At 40.0% G+C, this 19,291-nt stretch overlaps 1 protein-coding gene and 1 long non-coding RNA gene across 3 annotated transcripts in view; one reads left to right on the top strand and one right to left on the bottom strand.

Annotated features, from left to right (window-relative positions):
- The window catches only part of LOC310717488 (neuropilin-1a-like), a 90,165-nt gene extending 79,765 nt beyond the window's left edge, over nt 1-10,400 (top strand). Inside the window, exons 15-16 of one of the 2 annotated variants that reach the window (XM_083525615.1) lie at nt 2,600-2,644; nt 9,726-10,400. In XM_083525615.1, coding sequence (XP_083381741.1) covers nt 2,600-2,644; nt 9,726-10,006 — 326 coding nt within the window. In that variant the 3' untranslated portion in view covers nt 10,007-10,400. The remainder of the gene's footprint in view (nt 1-2,599; nt 2,645-9,725) is intronic. The other variant, XM_083525616.1, reaches the window with a different exon arrangement.
- LOC310717772 overlaps nt 1-15,526 on the bottom strand; it is a 162,486-nt gene extending 146,960 nt beyond the window's left edge. Inside the window, exon 1 of the long non-coding RNA XR_014530893.1 lies at nt 15,218-15,526. This is a non-coding gene — a long non-coding RNA (uncharacterized lncRNA). The remainder of the gene's footprint in view (nt 1-15,217) is intronic.
- Between the last annotated feature and the right edge of the window lie 3,765 nt (nt 15,527-19,291).

The raw sequence follows: 19,291 nt of genomic DNA, 5'->3' as shown, positions 1-19,291 counted from the left end.
CAATTCAGCCGACGAAGCTGAAGCTGACTCATCCGACTCCAACCCCGCCGCTAAATCGGCCTGCGCGCCCCACGAGCGCCGGCGCCGCTTCGCCTCGGCGAGAGCGGGACCGGAGCCGCGAGGGAGAGAGCTCTTCTCAAAGAGCGCTCTCCGGGAGCGAAGCCATCCAGCTACAATGCGAGCAATCGACACCCTCGAGAGCCGATTGTGCATGCTCCACTCCCAGGCAAACAACGCACCGATCATGCGAATCCTTGCCGGTAATGAATCGCTGACACGGATGAACGCACCTACGGAAACTTTGCCTGCCAGCCATCACTCGATCAGAAACACAGCGAACAGCGCTTACCTGAACGAGCAGAAAGCTAACGTCTGGTCCATCTCGCAGCCATTTGTAGCTTCCTGTTTACGCGACGTCGCCCGCTGATGACGTCACGTACCAAACGCCTATTGGTCAGATTACACACGTGGTTCAGAGCGCGGTCACGCAGGGGCATTCCCATAGCGTTTCGACGCAGCTCGAGTTCCTGAAGGGGATATATATATATATATATATATATATATATATATATATATATATATATATATATATATATATATATATATATATATATATATATATATACACATATATATATATATATATATATATATATATATATACAAATATGTATATATATGTGTATATATATGTATATATATATATATATATATATATATATATATATATATATGTATATATATATATATATATATACATATATACATATACACACATACACAGTGGGGCAAAAAAGTATTTAGTCAGCTACCAATTGTGCAAGTTCTTCCACTTAAAAAGATGAGAGTGGCCTGTAATTTTTATCATAGGTACACTTTAACTATGAGAGACAAAATGAGAAAAAGAAATCCAGAAAATCATGTCTGATTTTTAAAGAATTTATTTGTCGCTGGGGAACACGGATTTTCAATTCCCTCCAAAGATTTTCTATTGGGTTGAGATCTGGAGACTGGCTAGGCCACTCCAGGACCTTGAAATGCTTCTCACTCCTCCGTTGCCCGGGCGGTGTGTTTGGGATCATTGTCATGCTGAAAGACCCAGCCACATTTTATCTTCATTGCCTTTGCTGATGGAAGGAGGTTTTCACTCAAAACCTCACGATACATGGCCCCATTCATTTTTTCCTTTACACGGATCAGTTGTCCTGGTCCCTTGGCAGAAGAACAGCCCCAATGCATGATGTTTCCACCCCCGTGCTTCACAGTAGGTATAGTGTTCTTTGAATGCAACTCAGCATTCTTTCTCATCCAAACACGACAAGTTGAGTTTTTAACAAAAAGTTCTATTTTGGTTTCATCTGACCATATGACATGCTCCCAATCCTCTTCTGGATCATCCAAATGCTCTCTAGCAAACTTCAGACGGGCCCAGACATGTACTGGCTTAAGCAGGGGGACACATCTGGCACTGCAGGATTTGAGTCTCTGGCAGCATAGTGTGTTACTGATGGTAGCCTTCGCTACTTTGGTCCCAGCTGTCTGCAGGTCATTCACTAGGTCCCCCCGTTTGGTTCTGGGATTTTTGCTCAGCACTCTTGTGATCATTTTGACCCCACGGAGTGAGATCTTGTGTGGAGCCCCAGATCGAGGGAGATTATCAGTGGTCTTGTATGTCTTCCATTTTCTAATAATTGCTCCCACAGTTGATTTCTTCACACCAAGCTGCTTACCTATTGCAGATTCAGTCTTCCCAGCCTGGTGCAGGTCTACAATTTTTTTTTCTGGTGTCCTTTGACAGCTCTTTGGTCTTGGCCATAGTGGAGTTTGGAGTTTGACTGTTTAAGGTTGTGGACAGGTGTCTTTTATACTGATAACGAGTTCAAACAGGTGCTATTAATACAGGTAACAAGTGGAGGACAAAGGAGCCTCTTAAAGAAGAAGTTACAGGTCTGTGAGAGCCAGAAATCTTTTTTGTAGGTGACCAAATACTTATTTTCGAACATAATTTGAAAATAAATTATTTAAAAATGTGATTTTCTGGATTTTTTTTTTATCATTTTGTCTCTTATAGTTGTTATTTTCATAAATTCTATATATTCTGTTGGACCTTATATAGACAGGTGTGTGTCTGCCCAAATCATGTCCAATCAACTAAATGTGCCACAAGTGGACTCTAATCAAGCTGTAGAGACATCTCAAGGATGATCAGTGAAAACAGGATGCACCTGAGCTCGAGCTTGAGTGTCATGGCAAAGGTTGTGCATACTTATAAAGTGATTTTCTTTTTAATTTATATTTGTAATAAATTTGCAAAGATTTCAAATAAACTTCTTTCATGTTGTCATTATGGTGTATTGTTTGTAGAATTTTGAGGAAAATAATTAAATAAATCCATTTTGGAATAAGGCTGTAACATAACAAAATGTGAAAAAAGAAAAAAGTGAAGTGCTGTCAATTCTTTTCAGATGCACTGTATATATATATATATATATATATATATATATATATATATATATATATATATATATATATATATATATATATATATATATAAAAGTGTGTGTGTGTGTGTGTGTGTGTGTGTGTGTGTGTGTTTCAGGTCCACAGTATGAGGTGATATCTGTTACAGCTAAAAAAGAGCCTGGTATGTTGTCCCTTGCATGTACCAGTCTTCTCTGTTTAATCTTTAAATACTTCATAATTTTTCTTTCTCTTGTTATGTTTGGGTTACCAGTTGCCAGTACAAACAGTACATCTTTTAGATTTTATTATGCCTTTGCCACTGGGTGACAGTATGTTTTCGACTTTTCTGAGAGGTGTGTCAGAGCCATATCTCAAGAACTAGTGGCTCAATGTTTATAGAATTTATATGGAATTACCATATTAAACTTTCATTAATAGCTGAACCTATTTAAGGTTTTGTAAAGTTTAGTTATACAAAATAATGTCATAAAATGATTCAAGATGTTTTGATTTAGTTTAAGGTAGATGCTAGATACTAGATACTAGCTTAAGGTTATACTTTTGTATAGTTGTATTTAATATGTAATTTAATATGTAAATGTATTGATATTAATATGTAGATGTAGTGAGAACCGCACACTTAATCCACAGGACCTACCTGACTCTACACTGATCATCCATATTATTAAAACCTTCTTCTTCTTCTTTCGGCTGCTCCCATTAGGGGTCGCCACAGCGGATCATCCGTCTCCATACCACCCTGTCCTCTATATCTGCCTCTTTCACACCAACTACCTGCATGTCTTCCCTCACCACATCCATGAACCTCCTCCTTGGCCTTCCTCTTTTCCTCCTACCTGGTGGCTCCATCTTCAGCAGTTTTCTACCAATATAATTCATGTCCCTTCTCTGCACATTTCCAAACCATCTCAATCTCGCCTCCCTCACCTTGTCACCAAAACATCCTACATGTGCTGTCCCTCTAATAAACTCATTTCTAATCTTGTCCATCCTCGTCACTCCCAACGAAAACCTCAACATCTTCAGCTCTGCTACCTCCAGCTCCACCTCCTGTCTTTTACTCAATGCCACTGTCTCTAATCCATACAACATCGCAGGTCTCACCACAGTCCTATAAACTTTCCCTTTCATTTTTGCAGATACTCTTCTATCACAAATCACTCCTGTCACTCTTCTCCACCCACTCCACCCTGCCTGCACTCTTTTCTTTACTTCCCTAACACACTCTCCATTACTTTGCACTGTTGACCCCAGGTACCTGAACTCCTCCACCTTCCCCACCTCTTCTCCCTGCAACCGCATCACTCCACTGCCCTCCCTCTCATTCACACACATGTACTCTGTCTTACTCCTACTGACTTTCATTCCCCTTCTCTCCAGCGCATATCTCCACCTCTCCAGGCTCTTCTCAACCTGCTCTCTACTCTCACCACAAATCACAATATCATCTGCAAACATCATAGTCCAGGGAGACTCCTGTCTGACCTCGTCCGTCAACCTGTCCATCACCACTGCAAACAGGAAAGGGCTCAGGGCCGATCCTTGATGCAGTCCAACCTTCACCCTAAACCAGTCTGTCGTACCTACTGCACACTTTACTGCCTTCACACTGTCCTCATACATGTCCTGCACCACCCTCACATACTTCTCTGACACACCTGACTTCCTCATACAATACCACAACTCTTCTCTCGGCACCCTGTCGTACGCTTTCTCTAAATCCACAAATACACAATGCAGCTCCTTCTGTTCTTCTCTATACTTCTCCATCAACATCCTCAAAGCAAATAAGGCATCTGTGGTGCTCTTCCTCGGCATGAAACCATACTGTTGCTCACAGATGGTCACCTCTTCTCTCAGCCTGGCTTCCACTACTCTTTCCCATAACTTAATGGTGTGACTGATCAACTTAATTCCCCTGTAGTTACTGCAGGTCTGCACATCTCCCTTATGCTTAAAGATCGGTACCAGCACACTCCTTCTCCATTCCTCAGGCATCCTCTCCCCTTCCAGAATCCTGTTAAACAATCTGGTTAAAAACTCCACTGCCATCTCTCCTAAACATCTCCACGCTTCTACCGGTATGTCATCTGGTCCAACCGACTTTCCATTCTTCATCCTCTTAATCGCTGCTCTCACTTCCTCCTTACTAATCCTATCTACATCCTGCTTCACCAACTCCACATCCTCCAACCTTCTCTCTCTCTGATTTTCCTCATTCATCAGCTGCTCAAAATACTCCCTCCATCTTCTCAACACACTCTCCTCACTAGTCAACACATTTCCCTCTCCATCCTTTATTGCTCTAACTTGCAGTACATCCTTCCCAGCTCAGTCCCTCTGCTTGGCCAATCGGTATAAATCCTTTTCTCCTTCCTTAGTGTCCAACCTCTTATACAGTTCCTCATATGCCTTTTCCTTGGCTTTCGCCACATCCCTTTTAACCTGCTGCCGCATCTCCTTGTACTCCTGCCTACTTTTCTCATCACTCTGTCGATCCCACTTCTGTTTTGCCAACCTCTTTCCCCTAATGCTCTCCTGCACTTCCTCATTCCACCACCACGTCTGCTTGTCTTGCTTTCTATTTCCAGATGTCACACCAAGTACTTTTCTAGCTGCCTCCCTCATCACTCCTGCAGTAGTTGCCCAATCATCCGGCACCTCTTCACCACCACCAAGCCCCTGTCTGACCTCTTCCCTGAACCTCACACTACACTCTTCCTCCTTCAGTTTCCACCATCTTATTCTTCTTTCAAACCTTACTTTCCTCCTCTTCTTCTTCGCCTCCAAAACCATCCTACAGACCACCATCCGATGCTGTCTAGCTACACTGACCCCCGCCAACACCTTACAGTCTCCAATCTCCTTCAGGTTGCATCTCCTACACAGAAGATAATCCACCTGTGTGCACCTTCCTCCACTCTTATACGTCACCCTATGATCCTCCTTCTTCCTAAAATACGTGTTCACCACTGCCATTTCCATCCTTTTAGCAAAATCTACCACCATCTGCCCTTCCACATTCCTCTCCTTAAAACCATACCTACCCATCACCTCCTCATCACCTCTGTTCCCTTCACCTACATGCCCATTAAAGTCTGCCCCAATCACCAATCATTCTTTCCTAGGTACACCATCTACCACTTCATCTAATTTACTCCAGAATCTTTCCTTCTCCATCATCTCACAGCCAACTTGTGGAGCATAGGCACTGATGACATTTATCATCATCCCTTCAACTTCCACCTTCACGATCATCACCCTATCAGAAACTCTCTTCACCTCCACTACACTCTTACTGTACTCTTCCTTCAGAATCACCCCTACACCATTTCTCTTCCCATCCACACCATGATAAAACAGTTTAAACCCACCTCCAATGTTCCTGGCCTTACTCCCTTTCTACTTGGTCTCCTGAACACACAACACATCTACCTTTCTCCTCTCCATCATATCAGCTATCTCTCTCCCTTTACCCGTCATAGTACCAACATTTAAAGTACCAACCCGAACCTCTACTCTCCTACACTGCTCCTTTCCCTGCCGTCTCTGTAGACGCCTTCCTCCTCTCCTTCTCCTTTTTCGGCCATATTATTAAAACCAAAACCACCAAAACAGCTCTGATGTAATGTACACCACAAACCCCCCAAAGGTGTACTGTGGCATCTGGCACCAAGATGTTGGCAGCCGATTCTTTAAGTCCTGTCGTGTGTTACATTACTATGTGGACAGGATGAAGGGATTGAGATGGAGTTATCAGCTATTTGTTTCATGGGCTGATTCTCGTAAAAGAAGAGCTGTTTCCCGGCAGCAACTGTCCAAATGATTAGTAGAATCTATTATATTAGGTTATAATAGAATGGGTCTTATAGTACCTGAGGCGTGGCAACCTCGTGGGCTTTTTAAGGGGGTTTCAATTCAGGACATTTGTGCAGCAGCATTCTGCGCTTCGCCGCACACTCTCGCCTGATTTTATAGGCTGGAGCCTTAATTGGCTCATTCCATCCTAAGTGTTTAAAAAATTTATAAAAAATAAGAGATATGTTGAGAATAAGGCAGGGACCATCAGAAGCAGTGTATATATTCTGGATGAACGCTTCCTGCATCCTACAGCGCTACCTCTATGCCGGGGTCGTCCTTTTTTCCCAGATCTGGACACGTCAGTCCAGGGACAGCCCATAAGTGGCCTGCCTCTTCACCCCACATGTCTCATTGTATGCAAACATAGTGGGAATGAAAGAGAGTGGCTGTGGGATGATGCCTCGTGTTGAAGAGACGCTGGACGGCTATCTATCCCTGGGTGCAGCATCATCCCCAAGCCATTGTGATCGAGTTCGGCTCTGATGGGCAAGGCTTACGTGGCAGCGGCTCAGGTTGCCTTCACATTATGGCGGTGTTACAGGCAGGTGTTACCTGCTGTGGGAGATGGATGAGGGATTCGGCTCTGGGGCTGATGATATGAAGAAGCTATGTCATGCAACAGACCTAGCTCTCACGGCCACCAAGTAAAAGGCCAAGGCCGTAGGGCGGGCAATGTCAGCCTTAGTAGGGGGAAGGCATCTGTGGCTTACCCTGTCGAACATTCCCGACAGGGACAGGGCCTTCCTGCTGAATGCCCTGATGGTCCCTTCTGGCTTGTTTGGTGACGCCGTAGATGCGGTTGTCGACAAGTTGCAGGAGGCAAAAAAGACAGTTGGCGGTATTTTAGCATGACCTCCCTCGCTGCTCCCAGGGGGCTGCTCGGTGGGCGCAGCCCAAGCCCGGTGTGTCCAGGCACCGCGAAGCCCAAAAACAGAGCATCACCACTCGGACCCCCGGAGAGATCCAGGGCCTGCCGGGCGATGCTCCAGGCCCAAGCCTAAAGAGTCAGCAGACCCGAGGGCCGTCCTCTCCATTAACCCTGCCATGGTACGTGCATCGGTGCACAGCCACCTCCAGCGGGTGTCTCCCTCCACCTCCGCCTGGTCTCGTAGCAGATGGAGGAGACCCGCCGCCTCATAGGCGGTCCTAATGGCTGCAGGGCACTGTTTCAGCTGCTCTGGATGGGTCAGAGATGAGTCTCGAGAGACTGGTTCCTTTAAGAGACTTCCTGGCACCCTGGGAAAGCCTGCCAGATGTGTCTTAGTGTGTCCTGCGCACTTTAGAAAAGGGCTACTTGATTCAGGTCGGGTTCTCTCCACCCCGCTTTGCAGGCTCTGGTCCTGGAACAAGAAGTACTCAATTGCTTAAGAAAGGAGGCCATCAAGGTGGTCCTTCAGTTGGGTTCTACAGCCGTCTAGGGTCTAGGGTTCTACAGCCGGTACTTCGTGGTTTTGAAGAAGATTGGGGGGTTGCGTACGATTCTAGATCTACGCTCCTTGAACTTGTTCAGCCTTGCGCTCTCACCCTGCACCTCCATGAAGTGCATGATTGCGACTTTCACCCCGCTGCGACTGAGACGGGGCATCTGCATTGTGAACTATATCGATGACTGGTTGATATAAGCTTGATCAGAGCTTCTAGCAGTCCGGCATCGAGTGTATGAAGGAGCTGGGGTTAAGACTAAACACCAAGAAGAGTGTGCTTTCTCCAGTACAGAGAACCACCTTCTTAGGCATAGTTTGGGACTCATGCAAGCACAGCTGTCTCCAGCTCGGATTGAATCTATCCTCACAGCAGTCAAGAGAGTAAACGAAGGCCAGTCACTCACTGTTCCAGGGGCTGCTTGGGCTCATGGCAGCAGCGTCTAACATGATTCCACTTTGCCTCCTGCACATGAGACCCCTCCAGTGGTGGCTCAAAGACAGCACCATCAAGGTCTCACGGCGAGCCCTTCGAGCCTTGGATATCTGGAAGAGTGTTGATTTATTTATTACTAGAGACTCAAAGCACTTTTGTACGTCGCTCTTGATAAGGGCATCTGCTAAATGCCGCAAATGTAAATGTAAATGTAAATGAAATAACCTGCGTTCCTGAGCCCCATCCTGGGAGCTTTTTTTTTTTGTGTAATGCTAACGACACCTGTTCTCTGCGTGGTGCAAGCACCATAAATTGGACCCAGTTAACTGCCCGTTGGGTCAGTGCTGGAGTTCCTGCAAAAGCAGTTCATCTCAGGGACTCTTTGATATCTGGCAGCTTTTAAGAAACGGGGCAAGACACCACATCTTTGTATCGGCTGCTGCCCCTTGTTCATTGGGTGAATCTTACACCTGTCTAAGACATTAAAGCTGCACAATATAATGGCCATTGTGCACCCTGAATTAAATAATATTCAAGCTGTGGCATCACAATTGGAAGTTCAGTCTGAACGGCAGATTGAAAAATTGTTGGACTTATTAAAGCAAAGGCTGACACCAGGGGAAAAAGGGTTGCTAAAAGAATACTATAATGGAAAAGTGGTTTTGGTTATTTTAGATCCCTTTCCAAAACCTCTAATTACCCCTGACTTAAAAGGTCTAAGTGGGTCTTTATTGGATTTGGAAAGGCTAGAAGACTAAAAGTTGAAAGGATACGGTGTGGAGCGAGAAATTGGTGTTGGAAGACGATGTAAAACCAGTAGGGAGAATTTTGTACAAACCACACTTAGATAAATGCACAGGTGATCTCCAGTGGAGAGTATTACATGGCACAGTTTCTGTTAATGCTTTTGTGAATGCTATTAATCCTGATGTATCAAATAAATGTGTTGTATGCAAAGAAAAGGAAACGATTTTTCACTGCTTTTTTATAGTGTTCAAGAATGAAAGAGTTATTTGGTGTACTTAAATGAGCCTTTTTGATTTTCTGTGAGAAATTCTTCTTTCAGAGCTTTATTTTTGGTCCATATTATAAAGCATCTGAAAAGAAGGAAAAGTCGGTTGTTACATGTTTTGATTGGACAAGCTAAAAGGTCGATTTACATTACAAGGTAACTAAAGATAGATGGTGGGAAGGAGCAAGGAATAGAGTTGTTTTTTAAAAATGTGGTGAAAAGTCAGGTCCTGATTGGAAAGTTTTTCAGGTAAGTAGGGTTATAATGAATCTATTTGCATTGTAATTGATGGAATGTTGTCCTTCAGTCCTGTTTTTAAATAGGTGGTGGCTTTATAAGAAATAATTTTATGTGGATATACAGAGACTGGAAATGGCATTTAATTTTGAAACTTATAAAGTATAGTTGCTTTAATGATTAAATAAAGTTGATATGAAAAACTCAATCTATCTCTCTCTCTCTCTCTCTCTCTCTCTCTCTCTCTCTCTCTCTCTCTCCCTCTCTTTCTCAGCAAAGTTTAATGTTAAGCAGAGTACTGAGGACTTCGTGTGGAACTTCGGGCCGCAGGGTAGCCCTATGCTAAAGACACTGAACCCTATTTTGATCACAATTATTGTGATGAGTGCCATGGGTGTGCTGCTAGGGGCTGTGTGTGTTGCATTGCTGTATTGCAACCTGTCCCACAATCTTGAGGAAACCACTTCCGCCCTTGAGAAGTACAACTTTGAGCTTGTTGATAGCCTGAAGCTAAAGGGGAAAGTGAACAGACACAAATCATACACAGATGTGTAAGGACCAGTGCTATGCAAATTCTTAAACAAACATTTAATAAAAGCTTGTGACTTCTGATAGTTTACAACTAAATCGTGTTTTCATCTCGACATGCAGAGACTGACCAACAGATGGTGTTTTTGAAGAAAACTAATGCACACTTTTTTAGCTTGTTTACCAGTTGGTTGGTTGGTCTATTTTTGTCCTTCGCTTTTAATACTTAATTATAATGTGGCCAGTCAGTATGAAAATAGTTATGTGTGGCTTGCAGCTTAGGTTAAATCCAAATACTGCCTTTATAGACATTTTGCTTAATTTCCTCACCTGGTCCTCATCTTGCAACTACAATTGCACTCTGCGGTTGAAATTCAAAAACGAAAAATTTAATCTTATATTTTTTTCGCCCTGTTTCCAATTTTTGTACTGTCACTTCTTTTCTTTATATAGAGACAGCAATGTGCTAAATCAACTAAGGGAGTAAACATTTATTTTTAGGTCACATAGGTCGCATAAAATTGCAACACCATCTGCAAAATTCCTGCTCTTGGGATCTGCAGGGATCAAATATATGTATCCAGTTCTGTTTTACCTTCCAAAAAAAGGGCCTTTAAAACAATAGTAATATGGTGACCTTTTTCTAATTGTATTGTCATGAAGTTTAACATTTAACATATAACTGTATGAATTACAATTTATGTAAACACTGCGCATTCTTACCTTGTGGTAAATTTATGGGACGTCTACTCTTGGGCAACTGTTTTGAATGTTTTCCACTTGTGAATATTATTCCTCACTGTAGAATGATGGATTTTAGGCAGCAGCTATTGCTTCTCTAAGGTCATTGCTGATGTTTTCCCTTCTTGGCATTGTGTTAACACAGCTGGATTCTCCAGCAAACTGCTAAATTTTGGGTTTTTATATCAGTAGTCACACTTGCTGATGATTACCTAGCCTTTTAAATCCTACAAAAGCAGTAATAATGTACTTAGTTTTTCATTTTGTATATATTTGTGGGAGAGCGAAGGGTTTGGGGAAAAGCAGACCACTACAGGACAGGTTCAAAATCAAAGAAATGTTTATTTTACATAAGCTCTTTGCTCAGTGTCGCAGCCTTACGTTCCCAGGCACACACACACACACACACACACACACACACACACACACACACACACACACACACACACACACACACACACATCCTCCCGCTCCTCCTTAAATGCTCCCTCTCATCACTGCAAAAAAAGAACACACATTAGTCACAATCCCCTTCAGGTGTGTCATTCCCGTGTCTTATCTGCTCCCGCCTCGCCCTCCATTCATATTTAAAATAAATAATGGTGTTTAACTTTACAGTACAGTACATTTCTTTAATTTAAATACCCTAGCATGCTAGGAAGTTGGAGTCAGTGTGTAGGGTCAGACATGATTGGGCACTCTGGAGCTTTGCTGAACAGTGATGCTGGGGAATGATCCCCTGACCTTCTGATTAATAACCACTCTTTAACCATTGAGCCACCACTCTTTTCTGTTTAACCACGATGTAAGCTGGTTTTAATTATATACACTGAGTAGTGGATCATTCTACAAGATTCATACCTTGGCACTGACCCTTAGATCATTAAAATTGTATATAATAAAATACAGGTGTCACTGATAGCTTTATAACTTGGTGTTTCAGACTATGCACATGGGCAGCAAAGAACTGCTCCTTGCACTACAGCCTGCAATCCAATCCTTAGCCATTGTTATGTGACCGAGCTAATCTAATCTTCCAAATTAATTGAACCTATATTATAACAAACAGGCTAACCTTGGGCCTTGCTCAAGGGCGCAGCAGTTATAGATTAATGTTCCGATTAATCACGAATGTTGTGATTTAATCTGATGAAATTCCAATCAGAAGTGCACATTTTTCCTCACTGAGCTACCACTTCCCCAAATCCACATGACCTGCTATGTAATGACCTACCACCTAATCTACATGACCTGCAGTGACTCTAAACATGAAATGCTAAAATAAGGGCCCACAGGCCTATAGTGACATTTGATTAGGCCTGCCGTGACATATAGGAGTACATGCAAAAAAAAAATAAAAATAAATGCAATTTGGAAAAATAAGCATGTATCTCATTAGAGGTCATTAAGCACTGAAATATATTCTACAATAAATTTAATTGTTTCTCAATGTACTGAAACTGAACAAGAATTTTGAAAATAAAACTGCATTAGTTAAAAAGATTATGGAGTAATGTATTACATTTATTTTTTTTATGTTAAATATTTGAATTTATAAACTTTAAACTTAAACTTAAACTTAAACTTAAATTTAAATTTTAATCTATCTATCTATCTATCTATCTATCTATCTATCTATCTATCTATCTATCTATCTATCTATCTATCTATCTGTCTGTCTGTCTGTCTGTGATGATAACTATGTGCAATTGAAAATTACATAATTTCAGAAAAACACAATTGATTTTTGATTTTCAGAAGTCAGTCTGTATAAGTGGGGAGGTAGATAGTCATATTATTAAAATTTCAGTCAGTTAAGCCTCTGAAGCCCCACAAATTAACCAGTGGTGGACGAAGTACAAAACCATGTAGAGATAAACTAGGTCAAATATTTCTCCAGTAAAAGTAGATGTGCTCCCTTTAAACTTTCGCTTGAGTAAATGTACAAAAGTATTTGCCTTTAAATGTTGCCTTTAAATGTTCCTATTATCATTTTTGTCACAAGACTCTTGCTTAATCAACTCAGTTTATGGTAAAACACTCTAATGTTACTCTTAGCACACCAATCTATTAATAGAATAAAATTAATTTGTCAAACAATGATTGATATCTATTAAAACTATCATGAGCCCTAAACCTCCTTATCAACTACTTAAAAAAGTCTTGCAAATAAGGACAAATAAGCAAGTTATTCAGGAGTTTCTCCCATCATTCATTACTTTCAAAATGTTTTGCTTTTTGTTGAACTGACACTGAACTGAATGCTAAGTATATACCAACAAGTGGCAATTAAAACAACAGCCTGATTGGTGGCTTACTGCAGGCTTGACTAGTTATGATTTTGACCACACATAAATGAAAAGGAATGACCGATTTTGCTAAATGTAGTTGAGAAAATGTATGATATTTGAATTTGAAATGAAGTGAAGTTAAAGTAAAATTCTCCCCATATAGAAATACTTCAGTAAAGTATAGATATGTGAAAAAGCTTCTTAAGTACAGTAATGATTTACATTTACTTAAATACTGTCCACCATTGCAATTAACACTCTTTCACTCGCATTCACACAACATTGTAAGGGTTGCCCAAATAATTGGAAAGCTTTACTGTATGTAAATTACATTTTGCTTTAGAAAAGAATAACAGGTTACATTTTCACATCATGCACAACTTTAGAGATAATTAAACATTTATAAATATTATAAATAAAATAGTATTTCCATGGCTTTGCTAAGGTTGAATGTTGGAAGTAACTTTTTACTTTGAACTGATTTATTACAAAATGTCAAGTCAAGTAGACTTCATTGTCATTTCAACCATATACAAGGTGCTACATCTAACAACATAATTTCACAAAAATAACAAGTCAATATAAAAATCAAGAATAAGTACTGTATATGTAAACATTTGTTTGGACGTAAATATGTGGTTCAACATGTGTGCAATCCGCAATTTTGTGCAAATAAAGTTTTGTTTAGTTTGTGTGTGTGTGTGCACGCCCAAGTGAAAAAGAAATATACTTAAGTTGTAATTATTTGGATGCACTTATTATATTTTTATTATACTATACTAAGTGCATATTAAATTTGTTATTTTGGAACAACTTCAAGTATATTAAGTGATAATTAATCTATCTTTAAGATTAATTTAAAGGTAATTGCAATATAATTTAATATACGTTGTTGTGTTAAAATGGAACAACTTTATGTATATTTAGTGTAATTTAAGTGTACTTCTTTAGATTATATTTATAATTTACTTTAATGCTATACTTGAAGTACAGTTGAAGTATATTTTAAGCTTCAAATTAATGTTCCCAGTGTATTTACATCATAACTAGGATTGTATTAGCAGAACACTAGAGGTGCTGCATTAGTATATCAAGAATGTTATGCTAAATCATTCAGAATTATAGTAATATATTTTTATTGTATTAAAAATACAGTGCAATATACTCCTTTAGTACAAAAAAACCTTTAAAATTGTATAAAATGCACACCATCTTAGAAAACTCAAAAACTTTAATTTACTTAATTCACAAGGAACAGAGTAATCTTCTGCACAAACAGACAAAATGTACTAGAAAACTAAGTGCAGAACAAGCAAAAAAACAAAAAAACAAAAACAGTGGTAGAACGAACACTATTTAAAACAAACATAAATCAACCATATCCTCCTGGTGCAGGGCCACTTTTCTTTAAACAGGCCTCATTGTTACATTTTCTGCAAATGAGGGCTCACACCTCAGACACTGTGGTACTTGGAAATTCTTTTATTTCAGTGTCTGTGAAAAGAGAAAAAGAAAATATTTAAAAACAAAAACAAAGTTTACCACTGTTATTTTTTTTTTACTTTGTATTGCAATACAATAAGATGTAATGATATTTCTCAGAGTTTTCACAGCCTGTGTGTGTTTACATTGGATAAAAGGTTAGAATACCAAGAATAGTTTGGATTGATGATTAATAGTCCATTTAACCAAACACAGAACACCGTGTTCCCACGAATCATTATTACACCACCCACTAAACTCTAGAACGCTCTGCACAGGTAACAGCAGACCCTACAAAATGAAAAAATGGAAGAACGGAGAGAAAACAGCGAGGGGCGAGGAGAAGATTATGGCCAAAGAAAATGGCAGAAAGTTTCCAAAGTTTGGGATCACTTTAAACTAAAACAAAGAAAACACAGAATTGTATATTTTTATTTATCAGTGGTGCAACAGTTAACAAAACTCATGGTCACATTATGGTTTTGGAGACAAATCTAATTTGCTTGCAATTTATATCAAGAAAAGTTACAGCAAGAAAATGCTCCTATACATACATACATACATACATACATACATACATACATACATACATACATACATACATACCTACCTGAAGGACACTCAGACCACGATAAACAAAGATTGAACTCTTTGGACTGAATGGCAAGCGTCATGTCTGAAGGAAATCAGGCACCACTCATCACCTGGCCACTACCATCCTTACAGTGAAGCATGGTGGTGGCAGCATCATGCTGTGAGAATGTTAAACTGGGAGACTGGTCAGGATCGAGAGAAAGATGATTTCAGCAATGTACTGAGATATCCTTGATGAAAACCTGTGCTCTCGACCTTTGGGACGACGGTTTTTCTTCCAACAGAACAACGACCTTAAGCACAGAGACTAGATAACGAAGGAGTGGCTACTAGAAGCTCAGTGAATGTCCTTGAGTGGCCCAGCCAGAGCCCAGACTTTAACATGTTTGAACATTTGAAGAGATCTAAAAAATTGCTGTTCAATGACGCTCCCCATCCAAATTGATGGAGCTTGTGATAAAAAAGAAAACGGCCAAAAATAGGTGTACCATGCTTATAGCATCATACTTAAAAAGACTTTGAGGCCATTATTGCTGCTAAAAGTACTTCAACAAAATACTGAGCAAAGACTTATGTATATGTAATTTTTTTCCATTTAATCTTTTTCGGAATAAGGCTGTAACATAACAAGATGTACAAAAAATAAAACGCTGTGAATACTTTACAGGCCCACTGCCTGAATTTAAAGAGGTCATATGATGCAATTTTGTGTTCGGACAAATCCCAACCCACTGGATCACTAGACAATCAGGAAAGCACTTTTTGGAAAGATGGGCTTTGTAGAAATCAATGTGTCAGAGTAACACTGATCATAAAGAGCTACAACAATGAGCAGTGTGTGTAAAATAAAGATTTTTGAACATTAAGGCATGCTAAAATATATTACACCCAATACACATAATAATGATCCTTGCAAATAGCATCATATGACCACTTTAAACATGTGTTTCCAGTCTGTATAAAAAATCTGAAATTAGACACCTGGAATGGAACATTTTGCTGTTTAAGAAATCTCCTTCTTAGACAAATTGACAGCTAACCTTGCTCTATTAGGCCAGATTTTAAAATATCTAAAATAGAGGTGGTAGAATCCAAAGTTAGCTTGCCTTTTTTAACAAGAAATAAATCAGAGAGAAATATACCTTTCACATTATTTGCTATGAAATTAAAATATTGCTTACTGCTCTGTTCCTTGATCTAATTTTGCGTTGAGAAGTGGGTCAAACTTTCCACATACCGATGCCCAGGGCTGGTAAATGGCTACAAGTGTCATGGATCCCTGCTGCTACGCCCCCTCCGCGGCTCTCTCTCAGCCGCTCCCGGCGCTATTCGGCGACACCTGTTCCACATTACCTGGCCCCTTTATAAGTACCTTTATATACCGATTTACGTATTATCCCCGCATTACGGTTCGTAACTCTCCCGGACTCGTGTTTATGTTCTGTCTCTAAATAAAGACTATGATAGAATTACTCCCGCTTCCTATGCGTGATCCTATGCCCTGACAACAAGAAGCATCTCACTGAAGTTATTTAAGCCAAAGAGGGTAGCTTTTAGCGGGTAGGGTGTCCTAAATTTTTCCTCATTTAGAATATACATTTTTGTGTATCTTTTGTTTAATAGGTAAAACAAGGTTCATTTTTGTTGTTTACCTGCAATGAAACAACTTTTTTTTACAGAGAATAATAAAATCAAGAGACATTTAGACATTTAAGACATTTATTTGTGAACAATTCTTAATAAAGAACTGAATATTTAATGGTCTTAATTTTCTCTCACACACACACACACACACACACACACACACATATATATATATATATATATATATATATATATATATATATATATACACACAAACAGTATGTCTATGGATACTTTAAACGCACTAATTATTGTACTGCACAAAGCAAACATAAAGCATATTTTGAGTAAAAATAAAATATGTATGCTTTCTGTAAATACACTAAAGTGTCATAAAAAGTATGAGTGTGTTTTAGCATATTTCTTAAAAGTGCAACTAAGTATATATTTACTAAAGTATATATTTAAGAACTTCTAGTATACTTTTAAATAATCCATTAAAATGCAATACAGTACATTTTAACGCACTTGAAGTAAGCATGTTTGGGGTACAATTGTGCTATAAATATACTATCTGAATTTCAAGTATATATTTAATACAATTAAGAGTACTTATTTTTCACCTGTGTGTGTGTGTGTGTGTGTGTGTGTGTGTGTGTGTGTGTGTGTGTGTGTGTGTGTGTGTGTGTGTGTGTGTGTGTGTTGTTACACAGTTTGGATGTGAGAACCCGAATGATTCTTTACCTCTTTTCAGATGGCAGGAGAGTCACAAGTATGTGTTCAGCCACAATCCTAGTGGCTTTATGAATGCAACGTGTGGTGTAAATGTCTATGATGGAGGGAAGAGAGACCCCAATGATCTTCTCAGCCGTCCTTACTATCCGCTTTAGAGTCTTGCAACCCGAGACGGTGCGATACCCAAACCAGACAATGATGGAGCTACTCAGGATGCTCTCGATGGCATCTCGATAAAGTTGTAGAAAAAATGCTGTAAAAATGCTTTAAAAATTTTAATAATTACATTTTTTTTTTATTAGCAAAATTGAAAGTAAATTAACAGAATAAAAAGACAAATCAAATCAACATTTGGTGTGACTACCTGTGGAATTCTTACTTTTGCATGCTTTGTAGAGCCAATGTTACAAAAAACCTTCAAGAACTTCAACATAGAGAAGTACAAGGAGTCCTAAATTTCATACCAGATCGGTCGAGGACCAGGTTACCAACGACCGCCAATGGCATTTTTAGCCAACAGGGTACCAGTGGAAATTAGGCTACTGTTTGGAAAAGGAAGAGAAGAAGAGGGGTAAGACATCTACAGAGACAGCAGAGAAAGGAGAATCATAGGAGTGTGGATGTTAGGGTTAGTTCTAGTAATGTTGGCAATATGACTGGTAAAGGGAAAGAGCTAGCTGATATGATGGAGTGGAGGCATGTTATGGGTTCTAGAGACCAATTGGAACGGGAGTAAAGCCAAGAATATTGGACGTGGATTCAAAGTTTTCTACCATGGTGTGGATGGAAAGAGAAATGGTGTAGAGTTAAGCCTGAGGGAAAAGTGAGCTAGATGAAGTGGTGGAGAGTGTATCTAAGAAAGAAAGTTAGGTGGTTGGGCCCAACTTCAATGGACATGTTGGTGAAGGGAACAGAGTTGATAAGGAGGTGATGGGTAGGTATGGCCTTAAGGAGGGGAATGTGGAAGGGCAGATTGTAGTAGATTTTGCAAAATGGATGGAGATGGCAGTGGTAAATACTGTAGCGCCTCGCAGTCAGGCTGAACACAGAGACGGTAGGCTGGGAAATAGGTTGCAAACTTGTGTTTATTGTGTTTGTCTGTACAATGTAAACATAGCTGTGTGTGTGTGTGTGTGTGTGTGTGTGTATGTGTGTGTGTGTGTGTGTGTGTGTGTGTGTGTGAAGGTGGGCATGTGAAGGAGCTAACTCGTAGAGCGACCTGGGGGCTGTCCAAGGCAGGTGTGTGGTTAGGCTTGGCGGTTTTCTTTAATCTTCGCTGCTGGAGCTGCTGCTGCTGCCTGTTGGAGAAAGCATAGAGATATGTTCTATAAGTGTGGTTCAGACCGAGCTTCTCTCTGCACATATCTTCGTCTACGTTTATGTGCCTTCTGCTGCTCAAGGATGGTAAGGAGCAGCTGTGTGCTTGATCAGGCACCAGCCGTGTCTCATTCATCTGCCCCGCCCTTACGTCATGTGTTTACTGGTTTTCCGTTTGAAGTTGTGTTCTTGAGGTGGCCGACTCTCCAGACCACGTCATCACAGTACATATTTTGAGTACTGTGGGTTAAAAAAAATATTTAATACACTGCAGATTTTTCTAGTTTTTTCACTTTACAATGAATGAAGAGATCTGCAATTTTCAGATTTAAGAGACAGAATCTAGAAAGAAAATAAAAAAAAATCACGTTGATTTTTAAACAATTATCTTTTTATTGCATGAAATAAGTATTTGATCACCTATCAACCAGCAATAATTCTGTCTTTCACAGACCTGTTAGTTTGTCTTTAAGAAGCCCTCCGATCCTCCACTCATTACCTGAATTAATTGCACCTGAATTAATTGCACCTGCTTGAACTCGTTACCTGTATAAAAGATACCTGTCCA

This window comes from Silurus aristotelis, assembly GCF_946808225.1.
Source record: "Silurus aristotelis genome assembly, chromosome: 22".
In the NCBI taxonomy this organism is placed as follows: Eukaryota; Metazoa; Chordata; class Actinopteri; order Siluriformes; family Siluridae; genus Silurus; species Silurus aristotelis.
This window is presented reverse-complemented; position numbering and strand designations above follow the sequence as displayed.